Here is a 17,912-nt window from a genome sequence, read left to right as displayed (position 1 = left end):
CCATTCATCCCCCCATGCCTTCTTCTCCCCCCCCCTTTCCCTCTGGTAATCACCATACTGTTGTCTGTGTCTATGAGCTTTTTGTGTTTTTTTGCATCATCCCCTCACCTTTTTCACCCAGCTGTGCAACTCTCCTCCCATGTGACAGCTGTGAGTCTGTTCTCTGTGAGTCTGTTTCTACTTTGTTAGATATTTTGTTACTTTGATCCCACATGTGAGTGAAATCATATGGCACTTGTCTCTCTCTGACTGGCTTATTTCACTGAGCATCACAATGCTCTCCAGGTCCATCCATGCTGTCAGAAAGGGTAAGATGTCCTTCTTTTTTACAGCCAAGTAGTATTTCATTATATAAATGTACCATAGCTTTTTATCCACTCATCTACTGATGGGCACTTGAGCTGCTTCCAAATCTCGGCTATTGCGAATGATGCTGCAATGAACATAGGGGTGCATGTACAAGGAGGACTAAAAAAATCGGAATTTATTTATAAAAAATCGTGTATTTATCCTTACATGTTTAAACTTCAGTCACCTTCAAAGTACTCTCCATTTTATGCAATACACCTATTGAGACAATTTTTCCACTGTTCAAAACAACTTTTGAACTTGTCAATTCTGATGCCTTTTAGTGCTTCTGCCATTTTTGTTTCACCTCTTCCACATCAGCAAAATGTTTCCCTTTGAGGATTTCTTTCATCCACTGAATAATCAGTGCATTGTAGGCAGGTACACTCATAAATCACCCATTGTGAAATGGGCAAATGTGTTGGTCTTCAAAAAAAAAATGCACTGAAGCTGAAGGCAGCCTCTCACAACACCACCAGCTGGTACCCTGATATTCATAAGCTCCTAGAACACTCACCTAGTGGGGGAAGCCTGTACTACAAGGGGCTCAGCCTGCAGAAGATAATTCCGTTTGTTTTTCTTGTGGGGGGGTCCCACCTCATATTCTTTCAAATTAGTGTTTCAGTTTTCTTTGGATATAGTCCCAGAAGTGGAATCACTGGGTCATAAGTCAGTCCTATTTTAATTTTTGAGATAACTCCATGTTGCTTTTCATAGCAGCTACACCAATCTGCATTCCCGCCAGCAATGCACAAAGGATCCCCATTCTCCACATCCTCACCAGCACTTGTTTGTTGATTTATTGATGACAGCCAATCTGACAGGTATGAGGTGATATCTCGTTGTGGTTTTAATTTGCGTTTCTCTAATGATTACTGATGTTGGGCATTTTTTTGTATGTCTACTGGCCGTCTGTATGTACTCTTTGGAGAAGTTCCTATTCAGGTCCTTTGCCCATATTTTCATTGGATTGTTTGTGGGTGGGGGGGTTGATGTTGAGTTGTGTAAGTGATTTATAAGTTTTGCATATTAACCCCTTATCAGATGTATCATTGGGGAACATGTTCTCCCATTCAGTGGGTCGTCTCTTCATTTTGTTGATGGTTTCCTTTACTATACAAAAACTTTTTAGTTTGATGTAGTCCCGTTTATTTTTTCTTTCATTTCTCTTGCACAAGAAGATATATCAGAAAAAAATATTGCTACAAGAAATGTCTGAGATTTTACAGCGTATGTTTTCTTATAGGATTTGCAGGGTTTCGTGCCTAACATGTATGTCTTTGATCTATTTTGAGTTTATTGTTGTGTACGGTGTAAGAAGTGTGGTCTAGTTTCACTTTTTTGTGCATGTCTGTCCAATTTTCCCAACACCATTTATTGAATACACTATCTTTGTCCCACTGAATGTTCTTGCCTCCTTTGCCAAGTATTAAGTTACCAGAAAGGCCTGGGTTTATTTCTGGCGCCTGCTTTTTGAACGTATCAGTGAGTGTTGATTGGCTCTTACCTTGCTACCTGCAGGCCTGTGGGCAAGCCCGCTAACCCCACTTCTGAAAAGTCTGGGTGGATGTTACCTTGGGCTGGAGGGCTCCCGGCCACACCCTTCCCCAGCCTTCACGCTGCCGGGTGGGCTGAGACTGTTGGTACTAGACTGCCTGCAGGCCTACTCTGTTCACGGCGTGTCCAGCGGGAACCTGCTCCAGACCGGTGGTCCTCACTGCAGCACACGCCCGAGTCACCTGCAGGGCTGATTAAAACACATTGCTGCGCCCCACCCCCTCACCTTCTGATTCAGCCAGTCTGGGGTGGGGCCTGAGAATGGGCATTTCTAACAAATGTCCAGGTTATGCTGCTGTTCTGGAACAATGTGTTGAGAAGCCAATGTCATAGAGGTTAAACAAAACTGATTTTTACATCCTTCGCTTAAAGCAGCCCCTCCTCACTCCCTTACCCCGGGTTATTTTTCTTAAGAGCACTTACTTGACATTATGTATGACATATTTATCTGCTTTGTTTTGCTTCCTGATGTAGTTCTATCTCCTAGAACAGTGCCTGGCACGTAGTTGGGGCTGAAGGATGTTTGCTGCTTGAATGAACATGCCTTCTGGAAGGTGTCGGCCAAAGCTGAAATTAAGAGAGTGACAAAGGTCACTCAGGAAGAGGGGAAACATTGAAAAGGAGATTGGCCAAGGAAAACCCTGGGGCGTGTTGGAATAACAGTAATAAGTGACAGAGCGTCAGGCTGGGAGCCCGGCCCCGGGCGGGTGGCAGCAGCACGGAAACCCACAGAGGAGAGATTTTCAGAGAGGGAGAAGGACACCAAGAGTGAATGTTGGAGATCATCTAAGGCGAAAAGGTTGAGAAGCCCTTAAGGTTTGTCCGCTGGAAGATTTGTCACTGATTTTGATAAAAGTAAAGTAAGAACCATGTTCAGAGCAGCAGGTTCATTGCTTTGGAGGGAGTATTGAACAGTGGATGTAAAACCGGGGGTAAGATACGTGCGGACTGTTTATTCAAGGGTTTGGCCGTGAAGGAATGGATAGGGGGGTATAGGTCAAAAGAATTTGTTCTCTGTCCCTTTCCCTCCCTGTGTGTCTGTGTTGTGTGTGTACAATAAAAAGGATTCGAGCATAGTTTTATGTTATAGGAAAGGAGTTTGTAAAAAGATGTTGAATATACAGGACTGTGTAATAGTAGCCAAAGGTCAAGGTCTTGGTCCTAAAGGAGTTGGGGGGATAGACTCAAGAGCAAAATGGGTAGGGAGAATGGATGGCTCCTAGCCTCCAAGACCAGGAGGAATGATGTGAGGGAGCTAGGTTGGAGCCTGGCGTGGAAGTTGAGGGGTTTCATGCATGAGAGCCCCCATTTTCTCTGGAAGCCGGAGCAGACTCATTTCCTAGTGGTGAGGCAGGAGTGGGTAGGAGACGTGAAAGGGAAGGCAAAGGCTCAGAGTAATTGCCGTGGGGAGCAGAACTGGACAGTGGCATCAAATGCCCCCCGCCCCCGCAACCATGGGTCATGATGTTAAGAAATGTTTTTGAGAGACAAGAATGCTGTATTGGTTCTATCATGAGCTTCTAACTCATCCATCCCTAAATGTTTTTCAAAAGATTCATTCTTGTCACAAGGCATATATTAAAGCTTCAGAAGCTCAAAATACACACACACACACACACACACACTCCTTACTGGCTGTTTTCTAAGGCAAGAATGCTGGTAGGAGCAGATGCAATTAAAATACACTCCCAGATGCAAGCAGGGCTGGGAGGAGACCAGGTGGAGACTCATAATTACCAGCAGAAAAAGGACCCTGGTCATCATAATAAGCAGCAGGGTGGAAAATACTTGGTCTTGACTCACTGAGCCCTCTGATTGTGCTTAATTCATTGTAGGGTCCAGGGAATGAACGGAATAACCCCAATAAGTCTTTTTGATTTGTGTAACAACAAAAAGCAAAAGAACTGAGGAAGCGCAATTCGAGGCCTGGGGAGATAGCTCATGAGTGAAGAGACATGACTTGTCACCCTGTCCCCAGAACTGAATCAGGTCCCAGGCCCAGAACGAGCCCCAGGTATCCTTAAAGCAGGCTGCCATGAGACACTGTCCCTATGCACTGCAACCTTCACCCCAGCCTCTCCCCAAAGGCCTTGTGATCGCTTAAGGCTCTGGAGAAGAGAAACTACCCAAACTGTTCAGGGGCCATCACTAATTTCCAGGGCTCAAAATGTCATGGTTTGCCCTGGCTGGCGTAGCTCAGTGGATTGAACGCGGGCTACAAACCAAAGTATCGCAGGTTCGATCCTCAGTTAGGGTACATGCCTGGGTTGCAGGCCATGACCCCCAGCAACCACACATTGATGTTTCTCTCTCTCTCTCTTTCTCCCTCCCTTCCCTCTCTAAAAATAAATAAATGAAATCTTTTAAAAAATGTCATGGTTTGCTGTCAACATTCTGAGCTTATGGAGGGGTTAGGTGATACATGAACTGAATTTTCACTCAAGTTCACCTTTGGCCAGGGCTAGGACTGACTGCATCGTATGGTTGCATACCCGACTTGCCAAGTGAATAGGGGAATAGGTCATCTTAGCAACCGACAGAATTTCTTCATTGGCGTGTTCACTCATTGAGTAAGGGCGATTCTGGTAGCAAATGCCAACTGGAATGTCAGAGTAGCACATGGAGAGCATTGCCAGATATCTGGAGAACCGCAGAGGCGAATGTCTCTATGAAAAGTGTGAAAGAGGCAGGTGTGATCCTCCTCGTTCCCATTCATTTCCCAGGTGAGCTGCCACAGAAGACGGCAGGTCTGGGAGGATGACCGTGCATATTGTAACCTGAGCAACTGAGGAGTCCAATTGTAGAGACTCTTCTGAATGGGGTCTCCTTCCTGAAGCAGCCCAAACAGCCCCTGACACTTGGTTTATGGTTACTGATCTGGAATGTAGCTCCAGAATATCTTTTTACAAATCTTTTTTTTACATTATATGCCAGTAACTTTCTAGATTTAATCAGAACTTTCATATTTTTATTGCCTATGACTTTTTTAATATCTTTGTCTATGTCTGTATATCAGTCTTTGCTTTCAAATGAGGATAATAATTGTAGCTTTCTCTGTGGAAAAGGAAAGAAAATTAGGTAATCCATGTTATGATCATGTAGTAAATGCTCGACATGTGTTACCCATTAACTCAGATAACTGGGGATGAGAATCTGGGATAATGGGGTTTTCTTTATCTGTTTCCAATTCACTTTGCAAGAGTTGTTCCCCCGTGAGATGATAAACTTTCCGAATCCTTGCATGTCTGAAAATGTCTTTTCTCCCGCTTAAATGTTGAATTGGCTGTGTAAAGGATTTCAGTTTGAGCTTGGAAAATATTGCTCCGTTGAGAGACCCAATGGCAATCTAATTTCCATTGCTTTATAGGTAACCTATTTCATCAGTTATTCTAAGGACTCAGGGGGCCCTTGTAATATAAGAGTTTGTGTTTTTCTTCGAATCCGGGACGGCTTCTTCTTTTTAAACCCCCAACCCTGACCACAAACCTTTGTGGTTTCCATAACACCTGTCACTCAGAGGCTGCAGTGTCTGGATCCATTCTTCACATCCAGTTTTCCTTTTTGTTGATTGGCTGTTTAGCCCTACCCATTCTGCTACATACCAGCTCATGTATTTTCCCCCCTATTTTTTTTTTTTTTTGTCATTAAGGGATTTAAAGGATTCCTCAACATCCCTGGCTCATTCGTGGAACATTCTGTTCTGTAGGGGTCCCACTCCTCCCCCCAGAATTTTGGAATTTTAGATAGAAGGTAAAGTAGATGTGGGTGGTCAGGTTTCCTTCTTGATTCAAATTCCTTTGTTATCTTCTGGTTTGTCTTGCTCCTTTAAGTAGATTGTACATTTTAAGGTAATATATTATGCCTTGCTCGTCTACGTCTTAAACTACTGCTTTCTGGTTTTATGATCTTATAGGATCTTATAAATCTGGCTCATTCCAGCCGTTCAGTAAATACATCCTCGTCTTTAGCTTCCCGGCTTTTTTTCCTCCAGTTGGCACCTGGAATGGTCTCCACTCCGAAGCCTTCCTCACGCCCTGCATTCCTCTCTCCACAGGGATTCTCCCCAGGCACCAGAACTGCCTGTGCTTACCCCCAGCAGACCTAGACCTCCTGAATCAGAGATTCTTGCTGATCAGAGATTAACCCGGGCATTCTCCCCCGACTCCGTGTCCCTCTCACATAAGCTCCACAGGCGATTCTGAGGCACACGCAGGTTAAGAATTTCTTGACCTCTTGGCGGGTCATCCTTAGGGCAGGACGGCCCACCCGCCCATGCGCAAGAGGTGGTCGGAGAGTTCCAGGGGGGAAGCCCCAACTCTCATCTTCCAACCACGTCGAAGGAAGTAGGCCTCCTCCGACCCTGTAGGCGGCCAGTGCGGCCTGAGAGCCCGTCCAAGGGGCCCTGCCGCTGGGATAGCGCCCAGATCAGACCCGGGCGGTCAGCCTGGCTCAACCGTCCCAGGGGCCGCGCGCCGTCGGGCTCGAACGCGGCGCCGGGGCGCGGTGCGCAGGCGCGCTGGCCGCCCCGCCGCGCTCTTCCGCAGTCGCCCTTCCCTGCACGGCTCCCCTGACTTTCCCGGGCCCCGCAACGGCAGCGAGCGCCGCCGGCGTCGGGGCGACGCGGGTGAGGGGCGGCCACCCAGGGCCGGGTGCAGAGGGTGCTCCCCCCACCCCCGCTCCCCCCTCCCGCCGGCTCCTGCCAGGCCTGGTTGTGCGCAGACCCCGGGGGCAGGTGGAAGGACCCCTCCCCACGCCGCCGGGGGTGGGGAGAGACGTTGGGGGCGGGGAGGGGGCCGCCTCCCCCGGGTGAATGGGGACGGGGCGGGCGTAGAGGCCTGAATTCAGTAAGAGGACGCCGGCGGCCGCTCCGCTCCTCGGCTCGGCCCGGAGACCGCGTGCTGGGGCGAGCGGTCTTGCTTGGACGGAAGGCCGCGTTGGGTTCGCTCCATCCCCAGTCCTGGTTCCCGGAGTCGATTGGGAGGAGGCAGACAGGCACGGCCCCGACCGGTCCCGACCTAACGCTGCAGAGCGTGGACGCCTTGCACAATCGCCAGTGGCGGCGACTTTTTGAGACACACGTAGGTTATCAACTCAGGCTGAGATTTAGAGTTTGCGTGCGTGGGAGCTTTGCGAAACCCACGTTCCCGAGGATTCTTGTATGTTGCTTCGGCCTTAAACGCTTTGAAAACTCGCATCTCAGTTGTTTATATTTCACGATTGATCGTTTTAAATGTTGTTCTTTTCTTTTTTTTTTTTTTCCCCTCGTCCATCTTGGGTTTGCTTGCTTCTCGTTATGAGCCATGTTCCTGTCTTACATCCCGTAGGGCGCGATGTCTGATCAAGAGCGCATCCAGGAATGCCTGCGGAAAGAAATAAGGTCCCTTCTCATTTCCGCCAAAGATGGTTTGACCCCGCAGCAGTTGGAAAAGGAGTACCTTCTGATGGTGGGGAGCCATTTACCGCTCCGGATCCTTGGGTATCGGTCCACCATGGAGTTGGTGCTGGACATGCCTGATGTTGTCAGTATCTGCCCCTGTGGGGATGGAACTGTGATACTGAAAGGTAGGCTTTGTACTAATCACCACTTAGTAAGGTTTTAGCAGTTATCCTGCATCTTAGGCAGGGAATTTAAAAAATTTTTTAAAGTGGGGGAGGAGGCAATACCTACCTTTGAGGTTGTGGGCTAAGTGAGAGCTTTAGCAAAATGAAGACCCCTTTCCCCAGAAAAAATGTGCATTTACAGAAACTGCATTTTGCATGTGATTTCAGACTATGGTGCCTTAATTTGAGAGAAACATGACAATGCGACCTTTTAATTATAAAATCATTTGTTTTAATTCCACAAAGCGCATGCACACAAAATCATAAGGAAGTTTGTTGTTCACCTTGAGTTTCAAGTCTTTCAGGAGTCAATCAGCAGTAGTGATGATATATTGGATTTTAACTTTCTTTGTCCTCTGGTGGAGGAGCTAATAGGCTGTTGTCCAAAATGCAAAAAAAAAACAAAAAAAAAACCAATGAGAGAACCAAGGCTTTATAGTTTCATGCTACCTAGATACACAGCTCTTTGGAGAGTCAAAAAATGTCTCTATAACCACAGGTACACAGGATAAAGAAGGGAGTACATTCTCACCTACACATGCTCTCTTCTTGCTCTTCTCTTCAGCCATTCCAGATGAATCCACCAAAGGAATAGCAAGTTTAGTTGCAAAACAGAGGAGCAGTCATAAGGTTCGGAACTCTATGCAGAAGGGAAGGACCGGTGTTTGCTTGGGGCCAAGCTTTCATCGGCAAGTACCTTACCGAGGAAGGGTGCCCCCTATCCTTCCAGCTGTCGTGAAGAGTGAGCTGAAGGACCTCCTGGCGTTATCTCCTGTTCTCCTTTCTGATTTTGACAAGGCATTTGCCAAGCGATTCGGACGCTCATTCCAGTACATGCAGTATGGGTTCCTGTCTATGTTTGAAGTGCTGAATGCCGCTTCGGATGTCATTTCTGTAGAGCAGACCAGAGCAGGCTCCTTGCTGATGCTAAAGAAGAGCACGTCGGAGGAAAAGCCGAGAGGGTGGCCAGCGGGTAAGCACGTCAGCATTGGTGACTGTATTGTGGATGAGCCCATTTCGGAGCCCTTGTGACACATGGACGTTTGTCATGGCTAAGCTCCACCAGTTTGTTGAAGTTAAATGTCGGCTCTACCACTTGCTGGCTGCGTGATGTCAGGCAATTTACTTACCATGTCTAAGTGTTAGCTTCCTCATCTCTAGATGGAAATAATAATATTTGCTTCCTGGAATTGTGCTGAGAATGTAGTGGGATGAGGTCTGTAATGTGTCTGGCATTTAGTAAGCTCATAATAAATAGTATCTACTATAAGAACACGAGATCAGCTCTCTCTAGAGCACTATAAATGAACGTTAAGTTCTGTGTGTTCCATGTAAAGGAGATTAAACGTGGAAAGTGAAGTTTTAAACTTGATCTTCGCCATCGCTGATCTTTGGTGTGGTAGGTAGCAGGCACTGCATTAATTTATGTACTGAAATGATAAGCACCTTATTATTGTACAACATTTTACCTTGGGTTCTCATTGACATACCCTAGACAAATAGAATGAGTAACCCCATCTTACAGATAAGGGTACCAAAACCCAGGAGAGCTAAATGACTCTCCCAAAGTCACTTGGTTGGAAACGTGGTACAGCCAGGATTAGACACCCAGCTCCTAATACTGCTGACCCATCCTCCCCAATCACTGTCCTCAAAGGCTCAGAAAGCCAGTATGATCATTTGTACTGTATAGTGTTTCTCTAGATCCTCGACAGTACAGAATCTGTATATGCACCTTTTGGGGGGATTCTATGCCTATTTCAGTGGTATTTCTTTTTCTCAAAAACCTGTATTTAGATTACTATAGGTGAACCATGAGAATACCATGCGTTTACAAACCAGTATTTAAACAGGGGTGGGCAATGTAATTGGACGAGGATATGCCAGGGGGTTCGCGTGCTCTGGTCAGGGAAGTCTGTGGGGGCCACTGAGTGTTGAGTCCAGCCCTCAACTGGATCAGTTTTCTTGAGGTGCTCAAGCTTAGGGAGGCTAACTCATGCTATTAAACTTACAAGAGGAAAGTTCCCAATCCATGGCTTTTCTTTTTATCAGGATATGTTGGAAGTCATTTTTTTTAACTTGATCTTAGAGTAAAGAGGTGAGGTCCAGCGCTGCATCGTTTGTGCTGTACAACAGAAAACACCCCCCAGTGCTGTTTCTTGTCCTACCAGTCCTGAAGGAAGAAATCCGTACTCTAGAACAACATCCTTGTTCTGTAGCTGTTCTTCCTCCCATCCCCCCACCTCCCTGCTGCATACCGCGTTTGAGGAGCATAATTCTAAGCAGGCTCCTTGCTCGGAGACTTTTTGGTCTCCTAAAGAAGATACAGCTTTTTGGGTTTTGACTTACTGAATCCGGTCTCTCTGTAATTATATTCAGAGAGTGGAGTTTCAGATAGCCTCAACTTTTTCAGTAACACAACTTACGATCTCTTGGTTTTCTCCTATAGATGATTAGTCACTTTCATCATATGTAAATTTTATTGACTTAATATTGAAAATGTTGGCTTACTTTTCTTAATTTTTGTTTCTAAGCTCTCAGTAGCCTTTGTATATAACCTAAAATAAACTAGACGCTTCCAGTGACAACTTTTCTCTCCTTTTATTCATAGAAGGTAAAATGTTTACCCAGCCTTTCAGGATGAAACAGGAAGGGTCAACCCCCCCAGGCTTCCCAGGAGCAAAGGCACGCTTTTCACGACCCAGTTTAAATATGGAACCAGTGAAGCAAGTACTGAACGTGAGGAAGACTCCTGAGTCCAGTGGAGCGGAGATGTCAAGGCTGAATGACACTGAAAAACTAAACCAGGTGAGATGTCCGAGTTTGGAGACAAAAATACACTGAAAATGTGTTTAGATTCAGTAGTTACTACCCGATGGAAAAAGCTGATCTTTTAAAATTCAGGTCATTCACCAATTGGAGATTGAACTTCAGTGTTTCCTGTGGTTCTGTGGATTAGAAAGGAGTGAGAGGTAGCAGTGGGAGGAGGACAATTTTGTCAACTCCATGGTTTCTGCTATTTTCTGCAAATGATTCCCAAATCTGTATCTCTAGTTTCAGTGTGTCACCAACGTTGGAGAAGCATGCTTGTGTTTGCAACTGACCTCGTGACTGTCTTCACCTGAGTGGCTGCTGGCCCTGAGCACTGCCACCCTGGCCTTTTTCTGTGACTGTCATGGTGAAGGACTTTTAGGACATAGCCAGCAAAGGCCTGGCTAACTTAGAAAAGTAACTTAAGCTGAGCTCAGAATAAGCACATGGAAACTTAAATTCAAGACGTAAAAGTGCCTTATTTCTATAACTTAAAAGAATTAACTTATCGCTTCTTGGCCTTTTAGCTGTGATCAAGTATAAAAACAAATAGCTTTAGTAACATAGTTCACACATCATAAAATTTACCCATTTTAGATTTAGAGTTTTGACAAATGTATCTAGTTATGGAATAACCATCAAAGTAAAAAAGAAAAATCAACGGAATACTTCCATCATCCCCAAAACGCTCCTTCATGCCACTTTGTAGTCCATCTCTGTCCCTACCTGCAGCCACCGGCAACCACTGCTTTCTGTAATTTTCACTTGCCAAGAGTTTCGTATAAATGGAATTAGATAACGTCTAGCCTTTTGTGTCTAGCTTCTTTAACTTAGCATGATGCTTTTGAGGTTCATCAGCGTATTATCAGTAGTTTGTTCCTTTTTCTTGTCAAGTATCATTCTACCGTATTGATATACTTCAGTTTGTTATCCATTCCCCAGTAGATGGGGCATCATGAGTAAATGTGCTGTGAACACTGGCACACACTTTGTGTGAACATAGGCTTCATTTCTTTGGGGTAAATGTCTGGGCGTAGGATTGCTGGGTCACACACTAAACGCATGTTTAACTTTATCAGAAATTGCCAAACTGTTTTAGCAATTGACTGTACAATTTTACTCTCCCTAGAGCTATATTACACCTTTGTTAACATTTGATGATGTCCGTTTTAAAAATATTAGCTGTTTTCACTGGGTGTATAGTGATATCTCATTATGCTTTTAGTTGAAATTTCTACAATGATAAATAATGTTGGGCATTTTTTTATATGCACATCTTCCATTTGTATATCTTCTTTGATGTGTCTATTCGTATCTTTTCCTCATTTATTCTTTAAAAATTGAGTTGTTTTTGTATTTGGTTAGAATTATTTATGCATTCTGGACACAAATCTTTTATCAGAGAAATATTTTCTCCTGATCTATACTTGTCTCTTCTTTAATCTGTTTTTTTTTTTTTATGTGGAGCACAAGTCTTTACTTTTGATGAAATCTAATTTACATTTTCATTTTGATTCTTGACTATGTAATAGATCAGTGACTCTTCTCCCTTGGATTGTCAAATTAAAAAAAATGACAACAGCCAACACAATAGCTATTGGGTGTGAATGAATAAAAATTATACCTATTTTTTTTGTCAGATTGGCAAAAAATGTAAAACATTTTTGGTGTGCTGTAGAATTTTAGTAGTTTTTGTGTGCCATGAGATAAAAATAGAAGGTTGAAAGTCACTGTACTAGATCTTTACTTAACCCAGAGTTCCAAAGTGTTCTCCTGTGTCTTCTTTTAGAAGTTTTTGATTTGTAGTTCTGAGGTCTTTGCTCCATTTCAGGTTAATTTTTGTATAAGGTGCCTGGTATGGATCCTGTTTTAATCTAGCTGGGTTATAACTTGGGGGTGAGTGCGTATTTCTGTGTCAGTTCTGTTTTAATACTTTTTAAATTCACCTTCATGTTGGTTAGGGCACGTCTCTCCTAATTAGTCTGTTTTCAGACATTTTCCTATTATAATATGTTTTTCTCCTGGAAGTTTAGAATTATTTTTGTAAGTTATAAAATCTCAGTGAGATTTCTCTTAGAATTACATTTTTAAAAATTTTGCGACCTCACACATTACATTAAATATATTTATTCAATAACATATGCAGCTTTCTCTTTCTTCAGTGTTATGCTGTTCTGGGCAGATGGATAGTTTTCCTTATTAGAGTTTGGCACGTCTCTTGTAAGTGTATTCTTCAGGACTGTACCGTATGCTGCCTTTGTTGTTACTGAGAATGGCGTTCTAACTGCTTATGGCTTATGAGGAAGGAAGTTGATTTTTTAAAATACTATTTTGAAACTGGCCACCTTACTGAACTTTGAACTTGTTTAACATTTTCTCATAGGTTTTCCAAATAGACCACAGTAATATTTATAAATAATTTTCCTTTGTCTTTTTCAATATGTAATGTTGTCATTTCCATTTGCTAAATTTAATGTACTCACTGAAAATTCCAGAAAAATTAGACGGTGGAAGTGCACGTTTCCTTCTCAGAGACTTTAAACTCTAGAATGGAGTGGGGAGACGCTGCCTTTGACAGTCAGCACCGGGTGGCTGCACATGCGAACTTCAGGGCCTTGCCTTCGGCACGGCTCCAAGGACAGGGGTGGGGAGATGCAGACACACCGTTTCTATATATTTGTTTTTCTTTTGGTTTCATCCTGTGTTTGGTAGCTCTAAGAGTTCCTCAACCTAATAATAACTACATTTTACTCCCAGTTCTGAAGTATTTACCAGCAGAACTATTTAAATCCCATTCTAAGGAGTGGGCTCTAATTCCTAAACTATATATTTTAATTCCCTAGCAGGACAGACTCTATAATCAGCAGATCCTACATAACTAACTCTATTTATAGAAAGTACAGCTTTCCTGGCCTGAGCGAAGGTGGTGGGGGGCAAGGGCTAGGTAGAGGCGGCCACGGGGGGAAAATGGGGACATCTGTGATAGTGTAAACAATAAAAATAAAGCTACCAAAAAGTGCAACTTTCCATTTCTTCAAAATTGTAGATCTTTCAGTTTGCTAGGTGTTTCCTCAAAACTCTGTGAGTATGCATGTGTTTTTTTTTTTTAATCATCACTTGAGGATATGTTTATTGATTTTAGAGAGGGGGGAAGGGAAAGAAGAAGAGAGAGAGAAAGGTCTGTGTGTGAGAAACATCAATCAGCTGCCTCTCCTACACGTCCCACCCAGGATCAAACCCATGTCCTAGGCATGTGCCCTGACCAGGAATCGAACCTGCAGCCTTTTGGTGTACAGGATGGCGCTCCCATCAACTGAGCCTTCTGGCCAGGGCACAAGTATGTGTTTTTTTATGTGCATAGAAAAGGAATAAATACATAATCATATTACATTTAAGTTGTAAGTATAGAGAGAACATTTTTTTGATCTGTGTTTTATGTTTTACACAGTGAACATACATTATTTGTCATTAGAAAATCATGTCAAAAAGAAAAAAATCAGTTCCTTCTTTGTAAAATGAGGATTAATGTTTTATCATTCTTACTTGCAAGAGAAACAGTCAAGGTTGGTCATTAGTATCCTACCCTTGCCCGTCACCAGGCTTTGTTCAAAGCAAATGGCTTAGAACAATTTAAAGCATGTTTCACAAGACATGAATAATCTTTCTTTTAAACCACATTCTGTGCACTTCCCCTTATTTTGACCTCTTGAGAGGAAGTTGAGATGAGGAGTGAAGATGTGACTGGGTGAACACCGCTAGCCGTATTTTCTAGGGGATGCACCTCGGACGCCCTGTCTGGCCCAGCCCTGCGGCCTCTCCCGTCCCAGAGCACAGCCGACAGTGGCATCACTGTGCTTCCTGTTGGTGGGTCCTCGCCCACAGGAGTGTTTGGTTGGGGACGGGAGCCTGGCGTTTCTAGGGTCTCTAGCCCTAATAGCATCTTGTACCCCTTCCAGCCCTACCCCCATCTTACACATTAGATGTAAACTTGACTGTCATGTTCAGCATGAGATTTTACGTAGGTAGACCTGGAACCATGAAAGAAGATCTGCTCTTGAATGAATGAAAAATTAGGGCCAGGTCTTAGTTTGCACCTGACTTTTCATTTGTGCCCAAACAATTACGGTTTTTACATGGACTAGATGCTTTGCTTTGTGTTACGTATGAAAAAAGAAGCTTTTGTATTTCACATAATGACCTAGCTCCACTGTCTTTTGGGAGTGTTCTGGACAAGCAGCTGGGTGTGTTGCACAGTCACTGTCAGCGGGAGTGATTCAGTGGGGTCATTATTAGTGCAGTTCTCCGGGAGCTGTGTTCTCTGGCCAACTTGGAGTAGCTGTTCCCTCCCTGCTTCCCGGGGTTCAGTAGAGTTTTTAGTATGGCAAGTCAAATTCCACGATTGCCTAGCTTCTAGTTAAATGAGCTGCCTAGCAAGTACTACTTCTGCATGTGTGTCTGTGCCAGTTTTGTGATCTTCACCAGAAATCCATTACTGTTTTTACTGCGTGGCCGAAGGTCTGTAGTGCGGGCTTCTAAGATGTAGCTTCTGCTCCTTTCTGCTTTTAGCTTCATGCATCTTCCTTCCAAAAAAACCCCGAGGTGTGTGTCTGTTATTAAAGCCTTTTTCTTACCACAAAAGTGATACAGATTGATTGCAGATTTTTTTATTGCAGAAGATTTAAAATACAGAAAAGCACAGCATAAAAAAATTACCTATACTTTTTTTGCCCAGAAAATTTGACATTTTCTTTTCCTGGAAAAAAAATTAAAATAATTCTGTTCCAGGTTTGTGACCTTTTTTTTTTTTTTTTTTTTTTTTTTTTTGAGGAGGCTCAGAATTGCTTTATTGTGTTACAGAAAAAATTTTCTTTACTAGAAACAAGCTTAGCCAGCCCAACTTCAATTACACATTAAAATGGAACTGTGATACCATTTAATTTCTCTGATAAAAAGATGATAAATGGGGTGTAAAAATAGGATAGTGTCCATTTCTAGTGGGGAATTTTAACAATCTATTAATAATCCATTTTCCACAGATTTTCCATTTGTCTTTTTCCCAGAAAATATGGTTTTAGTTTTTCCCCACAGAAGCTTAAATATTTGTCTCTTTCTTTCTTTTTTTTTTTAATCATTGTTCAAGTACAGTTTTCTTCCTTATACTCCCAATCCAGCCCACCCACCCAGTGACCTGCTTTTTTAAATTGTACTTTGGCACTGTGACCAATCCCACATTGTTAAATATTGTTAATGCAACATATTTTTAATGGCAGTGTGGAGGTGCCAGAGTTTATTTTACTTGTGACCTAGGTGAGGCATTTAGGCAATTTCTAGTTTTCGCTATTAAAAATAACCTTATGATGAAAATCGTGCTCAGATTTGCACATATTTCCATTACTCCACAGGATGAATTTCTGGAGAAACAGTCACAGCACCACAAGGAGTGCGTACTTGAATGGCTTCCACATATGTATTAGGTGGCCCTCCCTAAAAGTCGTTTCAGGCAGCACTCTCATGGGTGTGTGACAGTGTGTTCTTTCCTTGCACGTTTGCCAATACTCGGGGTCAGTAGGCCCCGACCTTTTCTCCTTGCTAACCCCAGGCCGAGCTGAATTTCTGTGGCTTCCCTAACACCTTCAGGCACATCATCCCTTCATCACACTCGGTGGGTTTTTCATTGATTATAACTGTGAGTATATACTTATCCATAGGATTGTTTCGTGTCTGTGTCCCCACACTAGGCTGCAGGGTCCATGGGGGCAGGACCATATCCAGGCCATGTGTCTTGTACGTCCTGCTCTTTGCGCCGTGTTGGCATGTAGTGTGTGGTCAGTGCATGTTTGTTAATGAATGGACATTTTTCTAAAAATAATTTTCTAATTTGATTGACAAATTACTGCTGGCTTAACTAAGTTATTAGAGCTTAAACTTTATGCTTTTATTGGCTATTTAGTGTTAATTTTTATCAATCATCTATGTGTGTTTTGTCCATTTTTTTGGTATAGCTCTTTGATTCAGAGTTCTCTCTTCTCTGGTCCTATCGGCTCCTATCTGAATATGACTTTTTTTGGGGGGGAGGGACAATTTTCATCTTTATGCCCTTGCAATATTTTTAGAAAAGAATTATTTATTTATTTTTAGAGAGAGGGAAAGGGAGGGAGAAAGACAGGGAGAGAGACATCATTGTGAGAGAGAGACATTGACTGGTAGCCTTCTGTACGTGCCCCGGCCAGGGACTGAACCCACAACCCAGGCATGTGCCTTGACCGGGAATCACACCGACGACCCTTCACTTTGTGGGATGATGCTCCAACTAACTGAGCCACACCAATCAGGGCCATGCTATAAACTTTTGTCCACTTGATTTATTGCCCACTTGTTGTATTTGGTATAACGACATCTGAGACTAAAGCGTTGTTGAAATCAGGGACCCTCCTGATTACTTTCCTCGTGTCAGTCCCTAATGGCTTCCTGCTCTTACTTTACCCCACCCTGTAACCTTTACCTTCTAATTATGGATAGCCCTACGATTACCTGGACTTGGAAATAATCTCCCTCACCCCATTTAGTTTAAAGTCAACTTAATTTAGTTGGTTAACTTCAGGCAATCACCTTTTTCTTTCATCTTCTTGAGAAGTGTTCTTTTCCTATTCAGAGCCCATCATTTCGACATCGTAAGCCCAGACGTGGGAGATGTTCTCTCTGAGAGGCCACACAGGACGTAGACGAGGCTTCAGGGGCCACGTGACCCTGTTGTAATTACTCAGCTCGGCCCTCCTTGTGCTAAAGCAAACCTGGACAATACGTGAATGGGTGAGGGTGGCTGCCTTCCAATAAAACTGTGTCGATAGAGACTGAAATTTGAATTTTGCATCATTTTCATGTGTTGTAAAATATTATTCTTTTTATTTTTCCCTCAACCATTTAAAAATGTCAGCACCGTTCTTAGGTTAGGAGGCTCTGCAGAGACAGATGGAGGGCTAGGTTTGACCCAGGGCCACAGTTTGCTGACCCTGCTCCATGCCGTTCTTCACAGAAATGGATCACGTTTGCGTTCACCATCCTGCTGCTTACTTCCCAAACTCTTGGGATCCAGTGGAAGCCAGCAAAAACCTACCTTTACGTCTAAGGGCCGTTAGCTTTCTGCATAAAACGTGAGGTCTCTGAGTCTGTTTCCTTTGTCTCTTATTGTTGATCCTTATAGAACCAGCAGTTCCTCTTCTCCGCTGTATTCGTTCCTGATTTCTGTGGATCCCATCCTTGTGTTATCTTTGGTTCCTGTTTGTACTCTCTTAGCACCCTAGGTAAAACTCTTTCCCAGAGCTGCAGTGGTCTAACTGGTGGTCCATCCCTCCAAGTCAAATTTTCTGCCAGATTAACATTCTAATAATGCCTCTCCCTAGCTAAGAATCTCTAGTATCAGTTCTTGTTTGCATAACCAGGGAAAATGCCTGAGATTGTCATGTAAGGTATTCTGTAGCAGGACTTCAGCCCGCCTTTTCCAGTTTTCTCCTTCACTGCTTTCCCGATGCCTTCAGTCAAGTTACACTTTTTTCTTTGTTTATGAAATTCCTTCTGCTTTCATTGCCCGCTTTACC

General features: G+C 43.5%; 1 protein-coding gene across 1 annotated transcript in view; it reads left to right on the top strand.

Moving 5' to 3' along the window:
- Positions 1-6,797: 6,797 nt before the first annotated feature.
- Positions 6,798-17,912, top strand: part of TDRD5 (tudor domain containing 5) — a 45,779-nt gene continuing 34,664 nt past the window's right edge. The window contains exons 1-3 of the mRNA XM_036015759.1: positions 6,798-7,467; positions 8,072-8,479; positions 10,118-10,314. Of these exons, the coding sequence (XP_035871652.1) occupies positions 7,236-7,467; positions 8,072-8,479; positions 10,118-10,314 (837 nt within the window). The 5' untranslated portion in view covers positions 6,798-7,235. The remainder of the gene's footprint in view (positions 7,468-8,071; positions 8,480-10,117; positions 10,315-17,912) is intronic.

Source organism: Phyllostomus discolor, chromosome 14 (assembly GCF_004126475.2).
Source record: "Phyllostomus discolor isolate MPI-MPIP mPhyDis1 chromosome 14, mPhyDis1.pri.v3, whole genome shotgun sequence".
Lineage (NCBI taxonomy): Eukaryota > Metazoa > Chordata > Mammalia > Chiroptera > Phyllostomidae > Phyllostomus > Phyllostomus discolor.
The sequence above is the reverse complement of the archived record's forward strand: the minus strand, read 5'-3'. Positions and strand labels throughout refer to the sequence as shown.